Below are 16,003 nucleotides of genomic sequence, written 5' to 3' on the forward strand. Positions count from 1 at the left end.
GTTTATGTAAATGTCCAAATTTTAACAATATATACGTGTCAATAAATCAAATGTAATTTTGACTGATGGTTTTTCAAACCTAACATGCTTAAAGATGACATCACTCTGAAGTACTGTGCAAAGAATGGCCATGCCAAAATTCCCATTTTCTGGTCAAAAATGTTCTAATTTGGTAAATTAATAGTACAGGCCAACAGGAATCCACAAACCAAGAATGACCGACATACGCCACTAGGGGGCACTACAGGACAAGCCAAAATTCCCATTTTCTGGTCAAAAATGTTCTAATTCGGTACAAGAATAGTACAGGCCAACAGGAATCCACAAACCAAGAATGACCGACATTCGCCACTAGGGGGCACTACAGGACAAGCCAAAATTCCCATTTTCTGGTCAAAAATTTTCTAATTTGGTACTTTGATACTACAGGCCAACAGGAACCCACATACCAAGTGTGGCCCACATTCGCCCTTAGGGGGCGCTACAGGCTACTCCAAAATTTCGTTTTCTGGTCAAAAACGTTCTAATTTGGTACATTGATACTGCAGGTCAACAGGAACCCTCAAACCAAGAATGGCCAACATTCGCCCCTAGGGGGCACTACAGGCCATGCCGAAATTCCCATTTTCTGGTCAAAAATGTTCTAATTTGGTACATTAATAGTACAGGCCAAAAGGAATCCACAAACCAAGAATGACCGACATTCACCACTAGGTGGCGCTAGAGGCCAAGCCGAAATTCCCATTTTCTGGTCAAAAAAGTTATAATTTGGTACATTGATACTACAGGCCAACAGGAACCCACAAACCAAGTATGGCCCACATTCGCCATTAGGGGGCGCTACAGGCCACTCCCAAAATTTCGTTTTCTGGTCAAAAATTTTCTAATATGGTACATTGATACTACTGGCCAACAGGAACCCACAAACAAAGAATGGCCAACATTCGCCCCTAGGGGGCACTAGAGGCCACGCCGAAATTCCCATTTTATGGTCAAAAATGTTCTAATTTGGTACATTGATACTACAGGTCAACAGGAACCCTCAAACCAAGAATGGCCAACATTCACCCCTAGGGGGCGCTACAGGTAATTCCCAAAAGTCCCATTTTCTGGTCAAATATTTTCTAATTATGTACATTGATACTACAGGCCAACAGGAACCCACAAACCAAGAATGACCCACATTTGCCCATAGGTGGCGCTACAGGCCACGCCCCAAAAAAATATTTTCAAAGTGATACCATTTCCACGCCATTTAACCAATTCTTTTGAATCTTGGTGTACATGCCTCATTTCTCATTGGGAACAAAAACGCCTCAAGGATCCATAAGGTCCGATGATGGATTTTCCTGTACACTGAAAATGTTTCGTTTAGGATTCAGACAGAAATACATGTTTTTTGGATTCATCCATTGAGAGGGTTTAACCCCAACCCTCTACTGATCAATTTTAAATGATTTGCCATTTTGAGGAGGAATCCGCATTGCTGCTTGCAGCTATATTTATATATTATTATTATTATTCTTCTCCTTGAGCCCCAATAGCTCAAAAAGTCACTGGTCAAAAATTTTCTAAATTGGCACATTGATACTCCATGCCAACGGGTACCCCCAAACCAAGAATGGCCCACATTCGCCCATAGGTGGCGCTACAGGCCACGCCCAAAAAAACAAAATTTCAAAGTGATACCATTTCCACGCCATTTGTCCAAATCTTCTGAAACTTGGTGTACATGCCTCATTTCTCATGGGGAACAAAAAAGCCTCAAGAACCCATAACTTCCGCCATGATGGATTTTTCCGTACGTTGAAAATTTGCGAAAACCTACAAAACTCTTCTTCTCCTGAACCGTAGCTCCAATTGACTTGAAATTTGGTACACATGTGTAGAATTGAAGTCTTTGAAAACGTTACTTAGGAAAAATGAATACGATACAAAATGGCTGAAAGGGGCGTGTTTATGTAAATGTCCAAATTTTAACAATATATACGTGTCAATAAATCAAATGTAATTTTGACTGATGGTTTTTCAAACCTAACATGCTTCAAGATGACATCACTCTGAAGTACTGCGCAAAGAATGGCCAACATTCGCCCCTAGGGGGCGCTACAGGCCATGCCGAAATTCCCATTTTCTGGTCTAAAATGTTCTAATTTGGTACAATGGTACTACAGGCCAACAGGAACCCACAAACCAAGAATGGCCGACATTCGCCACTAGGGGGCGCTAAAGGCCACGCCAAAATTCCCGTTTTCTGGTCAAAAATGTTCTAATTTGGTACATTGATACTACAGGCCAACAGGAACCCACAAACCAAGAATGGCCAACATTCACCCCTAGGGGGCGCTACAGGCCATGCCGAAATTCCCATTTTCTGGTCTAAAATGTTCTAATTTGGTACAATGGTACTACAGGCCAACAGGAACCCACAAACCAAGAATGGCCAACATTCGCCATTAGGGGGCGCTACAGGTAATTCCCAAAAGTCCCATTTTCTGGTCAAACATTTTCTAATTTGGTACATTGATTCTACAGGCCAAAAGGAACCCACAAACCAAGAATGGCCCACATTCGCCCCTAGGGGGCGCTACAGGCCACTCCAAAATTCCCATTTTCTGGTCAAATATTTTCTAATTTTGTACATTGATACTACAGGCCAACAGGAACCCACAAACCAAGAATGGCCCACATTCGACCATAGGTGGTGCTACAGGCCACGCCCCAAAAAAATATTTTCAAAGTGATACCATTTCCACGCCATTTGTCCAATTCTTCTGAAACTTGGTGTACATGCCTCATTTCTCATTGGGAACAAAAAAGCCTCAAGGATCCATAAGGTCCGGTATGGATTTTCCTGTACATTGAAAATGTTTCGTTTAGGATTCAGACAAAGACATGTTTTTTTGAATTCCTTAATTGGGAGGGTTTATCCCCAACCATCTACTGATCAATTTTAAATGATTTGCCATTTTGAGGAGGAATCCGCATTGCTGCTTGCAGCTATATTTATTATTATTATTATTATTATTCTTCTCCTTGAGCCCCAATAGCTCAAAAAGTCACTGGTCAAAAATTTTCTAAATTGGCACATTGATACTCCATGCCAACGGGTACCCCCAAACCAAGAATGGCCCACATTCGCCCATAGGTGGCGCTACAGGCCACGCCCAAAAAAACAAAATTCAAAGTGATACAATTTCCACGCCATTTGTCCAAATCTTCTGAAATTTGGTGTACATGCCTCATTCCTCATGGGGAACAAAAAAGCCTCAAGAACCCATAACTTCCGCCATGATGGATTTTCCCGTACGTTGAAAATTTGCGAAAACCTACAAAACTCTTCTTCTCCTGAACCGTAGCTCCAATTGACTTGAAATTTGGTACACATGTGTAGAATGGACATCCTTGAAAACGTTACTTAGGAAAAATGAATACGATACAAAATGGCTGAAAGGGGCGTGTTTATGTAAATGTCCAAATTTTAACAATATATACGTGTCAATAAATCAAATGTAATTTTGACTGATGGTTTTTCAAACCTAACATGCTTCAAGATGACATCACTCTGAAATACTGCGCAAAGAATGGCCAACATTCGCCAGTCAGCCATTCAGGTCAATGTTCTAATTTGGTACATGTACTACAGGCCAACAGGAACCCACAGACCAATTGCCCATTTTCTGGTCAAAAATGTTCTAATTTGGTACATTGATACTACAGGCCAACAGGAACCCACAAACCAAGAATGGCCAACATTCACTAGGTACAGGCCATGCAATTCATTCTGGTCAATGTTCATTGGTACATGTACTACAGCCAGGAACCCACAACCGAATGGCCAACATTGCCATTAGGGCTACAGGTAATTCCAAAATCCATTTTCTGGTCAAACATTTTCTAATTTGGTACATTGATTCTATAGGCCGACAGGAACCCACAAACCAAGAATGGCCCACATTCGCCCCTAGGGGCGCTACAGGCCACTCCAAAATTCCCATTTTCTGGTCAAATATTTTCTAATTTTGTACATTGATACTACAGGCCAACAGGAACCCACAAACCAAGAATGGCCCACATTTGCCCATAGGTGGCGCTACAGGCCACGCCCCAAAAATATTTTCAAAGTGATACCATTTCCACGCCATTTGTCCAATTCTTCTGAAACTTGGTGTACATGCCTCATTTCTCATTGGGAACAAAAAAGCCTCAAGGATCCATAAGGTCCGTATGATGGATTTTCCTGTACACTGAAAATGTTTCGTTTAGGATTCAGACAGAAATACCTGTTTTTTGGATTCATCCATTGAGAGGGTTTAACCCCAACCCTCTACTGATCAATTTTAAATGATTTGCCATTTTGAGGAGGAATCCGCATTGCTGCTTGCAGCTATATTTATTATTATTATTATTATTACTTCTTCTCCTTGAGCCCCAATAGCTCAAAAAGTCACTGGTCAAAAATTTTCTAAATTGGCACATTGATACTCCATGCCAACGGGTACCCCCAAACCAAGAATGGCCCACATTCGCCCATAGGTGGCGCTACAGGCCACGCCCAAAAAAACAAAATTCAAAGTGATACAATTTCCACGCCATTTGTCCAAATCTTCTGAAATTTGGTGTACATGCCTCATTCCTCATGGGGAACAAAAAAGCCTCAAGAACCCATAACTTCCGCCATGATGGATTTTCCCGTACGTTGAAAATTTGCGAAAACCTACAAAACTCTTCTTCTCCTGAACCGTAGCTCCAATTGACTTGAAATTTGGTACACATGTGTAGAATGGACATCCTTGAAAACGTTACTTAGGAAAAATGAATACGATACAAAATGGCTGAAAGGGGCGTGTTTATGTAAATGTCCAAATTTTAACAATATATACGTGTCAATAAATCAAATGTAATTTTGACTGATGGTTTTTCAAACCTAACATGCTTCAAGATGACATCACTCTGAAGTACTGTGCAAAGAATGGCCATGCCAAAATTCCCATTTTCTGGTCAAAATGTTCTAATTTGGTAAAAATAGTACAGGCCACGGAATCCACAAACCAAGAATGACCGACATGCCACTAGGGGCACTACAGGACAAGCCAAAATTCCCATTTTCTGGTCTAAAATGTTCTAATTTGGTACAATGAATAGTACAGGCCAACAGGAATCCACAAACCAAGAATGACCGACATTCGCCACTAGGGGGCACTACAGGACAAGCCAAAATTCCCATTTTCTGGTCAAAAATTTTCTAATTTGGTACTTTGATACTACAGGCCAACAGGAACCCACATACCAAGTGTGGCCCACATTCGCCCTTAGGGGGCGCTACAGGCTACTCCAAAATTTCGTTTTCTGGTCAAAAACGTTCTAATTTGGTACATTGATACTGCAGGTCAACAGGAACCCTCAAACCAAGAATGGCCAACATTCGCCCCTAGGGGGCACTACAGGCCATGCCGAAATTCCCATTTTCTGGTCAAAAATGTTCTAATTTGGTACATTAATAGTACAGGCCAAAAGGAATCCACAAACCAAGAATGACCGACATTCACCACTAGGTGGCGCTAGAGGCCAAGCCGAAATTCCCATTTTCTGGTCAAAAAAGTTATAATTTGGTACATTGATACTACAGGCCAACAGGAACCCACAAACCAAGTATGGCCCACATTCGCCATTAGGGGGCGCTACAGGCCACTCCCAAAATTTCGTTTTCTGGTCAAAAATTTTCTAATATGGTACATTGATACTACTGGCCAACAGGAACCCACAAACAAAGAATGGCCAACATTCGCCCCTAGGGGGCACTAGAGGCCACGCCGAAATTCCCATTTTATGGTCAAAAATGTTCTAATTTGGTACATTGATACTACAGGTCAACAGGAACCCTCAAACCAAGAATGGCCAACATTCACCCCTAGGGGGCGCTACAGGTAATTCCCAAAAGTCCCATTTTCTGGTCAAATATTTTCTAATTATGTACATTGATACTACAGGCCAACAGGAACCCACAAACCAAGAATGACCCACATTTGCCCATAGGAGGCGCTACAGGCCACGCCCCAAAAAATATTTTCAAAGTGATACCATTTCCACGCCATTTAACCAATTCTTTTGAATCTTGGTGTACATGCCTCATTTCTCATTGGGAACAAAAACGCCTCAAGGATCCATAAGGTATGTATGGATTTTCCTGTAGACTGAAAATGTTTCGTTTAGGATTCAGACAGAAATACATGTTTTTTGGATTCATCCATTGAGAGGGTTTAACCCCAACCCTCTACTGATCAATTTGAAATGATTTGCCATTTTGAGGAGGAATCCGCATTGCTGCTTGCAGCTATATTTATTATTATAATTCTTCTTCTCCTTGAGCCCCAATAGCTCAAAAAGTCACTGGTCAAAAATGTTCTAAATTGGCACATTGATACTCCATGCCAACGGGTACCCCCAAACCAAGAATGGTCCAAATTCGCCCATAGGTGGCGCTATAGGCCAGGCCCAAAAAATTAATTTTCAAAGTGATACCATTTCCATGCCATTTGTCCAAATCTTCTGAAACTTGGTGTACATGCCTCATTCCTCATGGGGAACAAAAAAGCCTCAAGGACCCATAACTTCCGCCATGATGGATTTTCCCGTACGTTGAAAATTTGTGAAAACCTACAAAACTCTTCTTCTCCTGAACCGTAGCTCCAATTGACTTGAAATTTGGTACACATGTGTAGAATTGAAGTCTTTGAAAACGTTACTTAGGAAAAATGAATACGATACAAAATGGCTGAAAGGGGCGTGTTTATGTAAATGTCCAAATTTTAACAATATATACGTGTCAATAAATCAAATGTAATTTTGACTGATGGTTTTTCAAACCTAACATGCTTAAAGATGACATCACTCTGAAGTACTGTGCAAAGAATGGCCATGCCAAAATTCCCATTTTCTAGTCAAAAATGTTCTAATTTGGTAAATTAATAGTACAGGCCAACAGGAATCCACAAACCAAGAATGACCGACATACGCCACTAGGGGGCACTACAGGACAAGCCAAAATTCCCATTTACTGGTCAAAAACGTTCTAATTTGGTACATTGATACTACAGGTCTACAGGAACCCTCAAACAAAGAATGGCCAACATTCGCCCCTAGGGGGCACTACAGGCCATGCCGAAATTCCCATTTTCTGGTCAAAAATGTTCTAATTTGGTACATTAATAGTACAGGCCAACAGGAATCCACAAACCAAGAATGACCGACATTCACCACTAGGTGGCGCTAGAGGCCAAGCCGAAATTCCCATTTACTGGTCAAAAAAGTTATAATTTGGTACATTGATACTACAGGCCAACAGGAACCCTCAAACCAAGTATGGCCTACATTCGCCCTTAGGGGGCGCTACAGGCCACTCCCAAAATTTCATTTTCTGGTCAAAAATTTTCTAATATGGTACATTGATACTACTGGCCAACAGGAACCCACAAACAAAGAATGGCCAACATTCGCCCCTAGGGGGCACTAGAGGCCACGCCGAAATTCCCATTTTATGGTCAAAAATGTTCTAATTTGGTACATTGATACTACAGGTCAACAGGAACCCTCAAACCAAGAATGGCCAACATTCACCCCTAGGGGGCGCTACAGGAGATGCCGATATTCCCATTTTCTGGTCAAAAATGTTCTAATTTGGTATATTGATACTACATGCCAACAGGAACCCACAAACCAAGAATGGCCAACATTCACCCCTAGGGGGCGCTACAGGTAATTCCCAAATGTCCCATTTTCTGGTCAAATATTTTCTAATTATGTACATTGATACTACAGGCCAACAGGAACCCACAAACCAAGAATGACCCACATTTGCCCATAGGAGGCGCTACAGGCCACGCCCCCAAAAAATATTTTCAAAGTGATACCATTTCCACGCCATTTAACCAATTCTTTTGAATCTTTGTGTACATGCCTCATTTCTCATTGGGAACAAAAAAGCCTCAAGGATCCATAAGGTATGATGGATTTTCCTGTACACTGAAAATGTTTCGTTTAGGATTCAGACAGAAATACGTGTTTTTTGGATTCATCCATTGAGAGGGTTTAACCGCAACCCTCTACTGATCAATTTTAAATGATTTGCCATTTTGAGGAGGAATTCGCATTGCTGCTTGCAGCTATATTTATTATTATTATTCTCCTTGAGCCCAAATAGCTCAAAAAGTCACTGGTCAAAAATTTTCTAAATTGGCACATTGATACTCCATGCCAACGGGTACCCCCAAACCAAGAACGGTCAATATTCACCCATAGGTGGCGCTACAGGCCACGCCCAAAAAAAATATTTTCAAAGTGATACCATTTCCACGCCATTTGTCCAAATCTTCTGAAACTTGGTAAACATGCCTCATTTCTCATGGGGAACAAAAAATCCTCAAGGACCCATACTTCTGCCATTATGGATTTTCCTGTACAGTGAAAATTTTGGAAAACCTAAAAAACTCTTCTTCTCCTGAATCTTAGCTCCAATTGACTTGGAATTTGGCACACGTGTGTAGTATGTATGTCTTTCCAAACGTTACTTAGCAAAAATGAATACAATACAAAATGGCTGAAATGGACGTGTTTATGTAAATGTACACACAAAAGAACTCACATCAACAAAAATCACATAAATGCAACATAAAAAGTAACCCATAACACTCCAGTGGTTTAATCCATACTTTTCAGAGCTGAGATATTCTTCTAAACATCTTTATTCAATTTCTGCAGAAGAAAGTCGTACACATCTGGGACTGCATGAGGGTGAGGAAATGATCAAATATCCCTTTAACATTCACTTATTTTTACAATGCATAAAATGAATGCTAATTTGGTACATTGATACTACAGGCCAACAGGAACCCACAAACCAAGAATGGCCAACATTCGCCCCTAGGGGGCGCTACAGGCCACGTCAAAATTCCCATTTTCTGGTCAAAAATTTTCTAATTTGGTACATTGATAGTACAGGCCAACAGGAACACACAAACCAAGAATGGAACACATTCGCTAATAGGGGGCGCTACAGGAAATGCAAAAATTCTCATTTTCCGGTCAAAAATTTTCTAATTTGGTACAATGATACTGCAGGCCAACAGGAACCCACAAACCAAGAATTGCCCACATTCGCCCTTTAGGGGGCGCTACAGACCATGCCCAAAAGTCTCATTTTCTGTTCAAAAATGTTCTAAATTGCTACTTTGATACTACAGGCCAACAGGAAACCACAAATCAAGAATGGCCCACATTCACCCTTAGGGGGCACTACAGACCACGCCCAAATGTCCAATTTTCAAACTGATGGCATTTTCACCCAATTTGTCAAATTCGTCTGAAACTTAATGTACATTCCTCATTTCTCATTGGAAACAAAAAAGCCTCAAGGATCCATAATGTCCGGTATGATGAATTTTTCTGTACACTGAAAATGTTTAGTTTAGGATTCAGACAGAAATACGTGTTTTTTGGATTCATCCATTGAGAGGGTTTAACCCCAACCCGCTACTGATCAGTTTTAAATGATTTGCCATTTTGAGGATGAATCCGCATTGCTGCTTGCAGCTACATTTATTATTATTCTTCTACTTGAGCCCAAATAGCTCAAAAACTCACTGGTCAAAAGTTTTCTAAATTGGCACATTGATACTCCATGCCAACGGGTACCCCCAAACCAAGAATGGTCAACATTCGCCCATAGGTGGCGCTACAGGCCACGCCCAAAAAAAATATTTTCAAAGTGATACCATTTCCACGGCATTTGTCCAAATCTTCTGAAACTTGGTAAACATGCCTCATTTCTCATGGGGAACAAAAAAGCCTCAAGGACCCATACTTCTGCCATTTATGGATTTTCCTGTACAGTGAAAATTTTGGAAAACCTAAAAAACTCTTCTTCTCCTGAATCTTAGCTCCAATTGACTTGGAATTTGGCACACGTGTGTAGTATGTATGTCTTTCCAAACGTTACTTAGCAAAAATGAATACAATACAAAATGGCTGAAATGGACGTGTTTATGTAAATGTACACACAAAAGATGATCAAAAATTTTAAAAATCCCATTGATTTACAATGGCTGAGCAAAAGTGCCCCCTCTACTGGATAAATACGGTCCACATGTAAAATCCCAATCACTTACATTGGCTGAGCAAAGAGGCTCCCTCTACTGGAGTAACTCTGTCTACCACATGCAGCTCTTCTGTAGCAATCCCTCTAATGAAGCATTTCGGTGGAGCTCCAGACTTAGAAGCCAAATGACATTTTACTTGTGTCTTCACGAAGGTAAGTCAATTGTGTGTTTTAATGCTTTCCAGTTTGAACATTCAAGCGATTTTACACTATTCAACTCAAACAAAGGCAAAACAACTCAAATAAATGTTTGCATGCAGTTTGTGTGACACAGTGAGCGAGCCGCGTCGCGTCTAACGCTCGCACGCCAATGAGAGTTCTCTTTCGCCTCGTGTTTGAACGGACAATTTCATACACCAAAATACATGATATATTGGGGTGTCTGCTATGTCTCAAGTGAACAAACAGTTGATAAAGAAATCGGGTATCAATATATTGAATTATGAATTATTGAAGGGGTCTAGTGATGCCGCTGTGATGTCCTGTTAGACTTTTCTCTATCAAGACAGCGTTAACAGCTTAAACAAAATACTGCGTTATTAACAAAATACTGCGTTATTAACAAAATACTGTGTTATTTTTGCCCATACTATACATTTAATACATCGTCACAAACTATGAAAGTTGTACTTTTACAATAACAACAAAACCTTGTGCTTTTGTAAAATAAAGAAAATAAACCAGGTGTGCCGTCTCCGTCTTAGTTTTTATGACGTGTTTCAGAAAAATAATCGCTATCAGAAACGTACATGAAACATATGTCTTCACGAAGGTTTGTCGGTTGTATACAATGTTTGCCTGTTTGAACATTCAAGCGATTTTACACTATTCAACTCAACAAATGTGAAAACAACTCAAATGTTTGCGAGCTGTTTGTGTGACACAGTGAGCCGCGTCGTGCATGCGACGCCGATGAGACTTCGCTTTCGCTGCTGCTTGCGTCTGAACGGACAATTTCATACAACGAAGTGTAAAAATACATGATATATTGAGGAGCCTGTTATGTCAAGTGAACAAACGGTTGAGAAAGAAATCTTTTATAATTATATTGAATTCTGGCATTATTCCAGGTGATATCCTGTTAGATGTTTCTCTCGAAACAGCGGAAACAACTTAAATAAAATACTGCGTCATTTTTGCCCATACAGAAACATCGCGAGACATCATTACTGAACTATGAAATGTGTCCTTTTATTTGTGTACAATTACAATAACAACAAAACCTTGTGCTTTTGTAAAATAAAGAAAATAAAGTGGGTGCTCAGTCTGTCTTCGCGATAATCTTTCTGAAACACGTCACAAAATTCAAGTGAACCATCAACCATTCACGCAGTCTGTATTTTATCACCTCACACCCATAATCTCTGAAATGAATACAGATGAAAAAAGCATTGCACGGAACGAAAATAATGATACTTCACAGTTCTCAAAAGATTAAACTGAACTGTGCCTTGAATATCGTATCATGTGATAAAAGCCTCTTAAAGAGACAGTAACAATTTAGACTTCGCCCAGTGCATTGACATCCGAAGTAATTGAAAAGTACAAATGGTATTATTTTAAGTTTTTTTTATTTCTCTCTTACATGGTAGAATGCCACTTTTTGAATGGCATGTAAAATGTAAAAACAATCACTCAATCTCCATTTTTTTCACTGGATCTGTTGCTATTTTAATGATTTAAAAATCAAAGCACTGACCATTTAAAGTGTGAGCTTTTACATTTTGAAATAGTTATAAACAGTCACAGCTATGCAGTGTTATTATGTGCCTAGATAGTCTTTCAAATAAAATTAGTTTACCCCAAATAGATATTTCTCTCATCATTTACTCACCCTCTTTCTATCCCAGATGTGTATTTCTTTCTTTATCAGGCCTGTTGGTGCTTTCGATGCACTTGAATGGTGATCAGAACTCACATCAACAAAAATCACATAAATGCAACATAAAAAGTAACCCATAACACTCCAGTGGTTTAATCCATACTTTTCAGAGCTGAGATATTCTTCTAAACATCTTCATTCAATTTCTGCAGAAGAAAGTCGTACACATCTGGGACTGCATGAGGGTGAGGAAATGATCAAATATCCCTTTAACATTCACTTATTTTTACAATGCATAAAATGAATGCTAATTTGGTACATTGATACTACAGGCCAACAGGAACACACAAACCAAGAATGGCCAACATTCGCCCCTAGGGGGCGCTACAGGCCACGTCAAAATTCCCATTTTCTGGTCAAAAATTTTCTAATTTGGTACAATGATACTGCAGGCCAACAGGAACCCACAAACCAAGAATTGCCCACATTCGCCCTTTAGGGGGCGCTACAGACCATGCCCAAAAGTCTCATTTTCTGTTCAAAAATGTTCTAAATTGCTACTTTGATACTACAGGCCAACAGGAAACCACAAATCAAGAATGGCCCACATTCACCCTTAGGGGGCACTACAGACCACGCCCAAATGTCCAATTTTCAAACTGATGGCATTTTCACCCAATTTGTCAAATTCGTCTGAAACATAATGTACATTCCTCATTTCTCATTGGAAACAAAAAAGCCTCAAGGATCCATAATGTCCGGTATGATGAATTTTTCTGTACACTGAAAATGTTTAGTTTAGGATTCAGACAGAAATACGTGTTTTTTGGATTCATCCATTGAGAGGGTTTAACCCCAACCCTCTACTGATCAGTTTTAAATGATTTGCCATTTTGAGGATGAATCCGCATTGCTGCTTGCAGCTACATTTATTATTATTCTTCTACTTGAGCCCAAATAGCTCAAAAACTCACTGGTCAAAAGTTTTCTAAATTGGCACATTGATACTCCATGCCAACGGGTACCCCCAAACCAAGAATGGTCAACATTCGCCCATAGGTGGCGCTACAGGCCACGCCCAAAAAAAATATTTTCAAAGTGATACCATTTCCACGCCATTTGTCCAAATCTTCTGAAACTTGGTGTACATGCCTCATTTCTCATGGGGAACAAAAAAGCCTCAAGAACCCATAACTTCCGCCATGATGGATTTTCACGTATGGTGAAAATTTGCGAAAACCTACAAAACTCTTCTTCTCCTGAACCGTAGCTCCAATTGACTTGAAATTTGGTACACATGTGTAGAATTGAAGTCTTTGAAAACGTTACTTAGGAAAAATGAATACGATACAAAATGGCTGAAAGGGGCGTGTTTATGTAAATGTCCAAATTTTAACAATATATACGTGTCAATAAATCAAATGTAATTTTGACTGATGGTTTTTCAAACCTAATATGCTTAAAGATGACATCACTCTGAAGAACTGCGCAAAGAATGGCCATGCCAAAATTCCCATTTTCTGGTCAAAAATGTTCTAATTTGGTACATTAATAGTACAGGCCAGCAGGAATCCACAAACCAAGAATGACCGTCATTCGTCACTAGGGGGCACTACAGACCACGCCGAAATTCCCATTTTCTGGTCAAAAATGTTCTAATTTGGTACATTGATACTACAGGTCAACAGGAACCCTCAAACCAAGCATGGCCAACATTCACCCCTAGGGGGCGCTACAGGCCACGCCAAAATTCTCATTTTCTGGTCAAAAATTTTCTAATTTGGTACATTGATACTACATGTCAACAGGAACCCACAAACCAAGAATGGCCAACATTCGCCCCTAGGGGGCGCTACAGGTAATTCCCAAATGTCCCATTTTCTGGTCAAATATTTTCTAATTTTGTACATTGATACTACTGGCCAGCAGAAACCCACAAACCAAGAATGGCCAACATTCGCCCTTAGGGGGCGCTACAGGCCACAACGAAATTCCCATTTTCTGGTCAAAAATGTTCTAATTTGGTACATTGATACTACAGGTCAACAGGAACCCTCAAACCAAGAATGGCCAACATTCACCCCTAGGGGGTGCTACAGGCCATGCCGAAATTCCCATTTTCTGGTAAAAAATTTTCTAATTTGGTACATTGATACTACAGGTCAACAGGAACCCTCAAACCAAGAATGGCCAACATTCACCCCTAGGGGGCGCTACAGGCCACGCCGAAATTCTCATTTTCTGGTCAAAAATCTTCTAATTTGGTACATTGATACTACATGCCAACAGGAACCCACAAACCAAGAATGGCCAACATTCGCCCCTAGGGGGCGCTACAGGTAATTCCCAAATGTCCCATTTTCTGGTCAAATATTTTCTAATTTTGTACATTGATACTACTGGCCAGCAGAAACCCACAAACCAAGAATGGCCAACATTCGCCCTTAGGGGGTGCTTTTCACCCAATTTGTCAAATTCGTCTGAAACTTAATGTACATTCCTCAATTCAGATACCATTTCCACGCCATTTAACCAATTCTTCTGAAACTTGGTGTACATGCCTCATTTCTCATTGGGACCAAAAAGCCTCAAGGATCCATAAGGTCCGGTATAATGGATTTCCCTGTACACTGAAAATGTTTCGTTTAGGATTCAGACAGAAATACGTGTTTTTTGGATTCATCTATTGAGAGGGTTTAACCCCAACCCTCTACTGATCAATTTTAAATGATTTGCCATTTTGAGGAGGAATCCGCATTGCTGCTTGCAGCTATATTTTTTATTTTTTTTGTATTTGTTTTTTGGGATAGTGGTGGGTGGGGGGGTTGGTCGGGTCGGGTCGGGGGAGAGAGTATTTAAAATTGGAAAAAGCAGAATTGTGGTGTGTTAATTTTTGTATACATTGTTAATATGTCTGCACACAATTTCAATAAAGAAATTTGAAAAAAAGAAAAAAGAAATTATCCTTAGCAAGACAAAGGAGTCAGACATTTATTTTTTTTAAATGTTAGAATGTCAGAATTTGAGATGTGGTGTGCATACAGACATGCTGCTGGACATTGTTAATAGGCAAATTTAAAATGAGTGTGAAAACGTTAAACAAGACTTTACTTTCTAGAAATCTACAGTGCTAAAGGTTCCAGAAGTTTAAGAAACACCTATTTATAAAATTAGGTTTCAATAATTGAAGAAAATGGATACTAACTTTCTGTGTAACTGCTTCACAAAGTTTTCTTAGAAATACGTGGGATATGGAAGTCTAGCGCTGTGTGCATCTCACCTGCAGAGCGTGTAATTGAGTGCTGAGGTTCACCAGTCTTTGGCACACCTCCTAAAACACAAATATACAATTTAGACAGTTAGCTGGGTTTTCTGCATTTATTTTCAATGTTTTTTTTAATTAAAGTTTGTTTAATGTTCTACCTCATTTAAAGTCTTGTCCAGCAGTTGGTTTCCGTTCCTGTCCTGTGAAACACATTAGATAATGCATTGAAATATCTCACAATGACAGACCAGGGGATATGCCAGCATTCATGAAACCCTTACCTTGTGTGATGAACTGTTTATATCATGAGAGCCGTTAACTGATATTGTTCCTTCATCTATTTATGAAAGAGAAGAGATGAGGATATAATAAATAATCATTTAAACTTAGAATTCAAATCATTTTTTAAATCTCATTCTGACATAGGCAAATCAGACACAGGTATCAACAATAATCTCAAAATAGGCAAATATCAGCCTGGCCGACAAAGCAATCTTTTTACTAATTTAGACATTCTTTGACATAAAATGAAATAATTTAACAAATGTTTAACGATAAATGAAGTGGTGTATAATGTACCTGTGGTTTTCTTCCGCTCTCCATTTAACTGGCAGGTCTGTGTACGATCAATGCTGGAGCTCAACAGCACTTCACTCAGTCTGTCCACTGAATGTTTGGGATCAAAAAGAAAATGATAACTATGACGCTCTTCATTATTGATCTTTATTGTCTGTACAGTATGTTAAGCACTCTGCTGGTCTCT

General features: G+C 39.8%; 1 protein-coding gene across 1 annotated transcript in view; it reads right to left on the minus strand.

The window, feature by feature from the left end:
* LOC127655876 (rho guanine nucleotide exchange factor 2-like) overlaps positions 1-16,003 on the minus strand; it is a 143,815-nt gene that overhangs the window by 43,243 nt on the left and 84,569 nt on the right. The window contains exons 16-19 of the mRNA XM_052143906.1: positions 15,820-15,906; positions 15,522-15,577; positions 15,399-15,440; positions 15,256-15,306 (exon numbers count right to left, since the gene is read on the minus strand). Of these exons, the coding sequence (XP_051999866.1) occupies positions 15,256-15,306; positions 15,399-15,440; positions 15,522-15,577; positions 15,820-15,906 (236 nt within the window). The remainder of the gene's footprint in view (positions 1-15,255; positions 15,307-15,398; positions 15,441-15,521; positions 15,578-15,819; positions 15,907-16,003) is intronic.

Source organism: Xyrauchen texanus, chromosome 15 (assembly GCF_025860055.1).
Source record: "Xyrauchen texanus isolate HMW12.3.18 chromosome 15, RBS_HiC_50CHRs, whole genome shotgun sequence".
Taxonomy (NCBI): Eukaryota; Metazoa; Chordata; class Actinopteri; order Cypriniformes; family Catostomidae; genus Xyrauchen; species Xyrauchen texanus.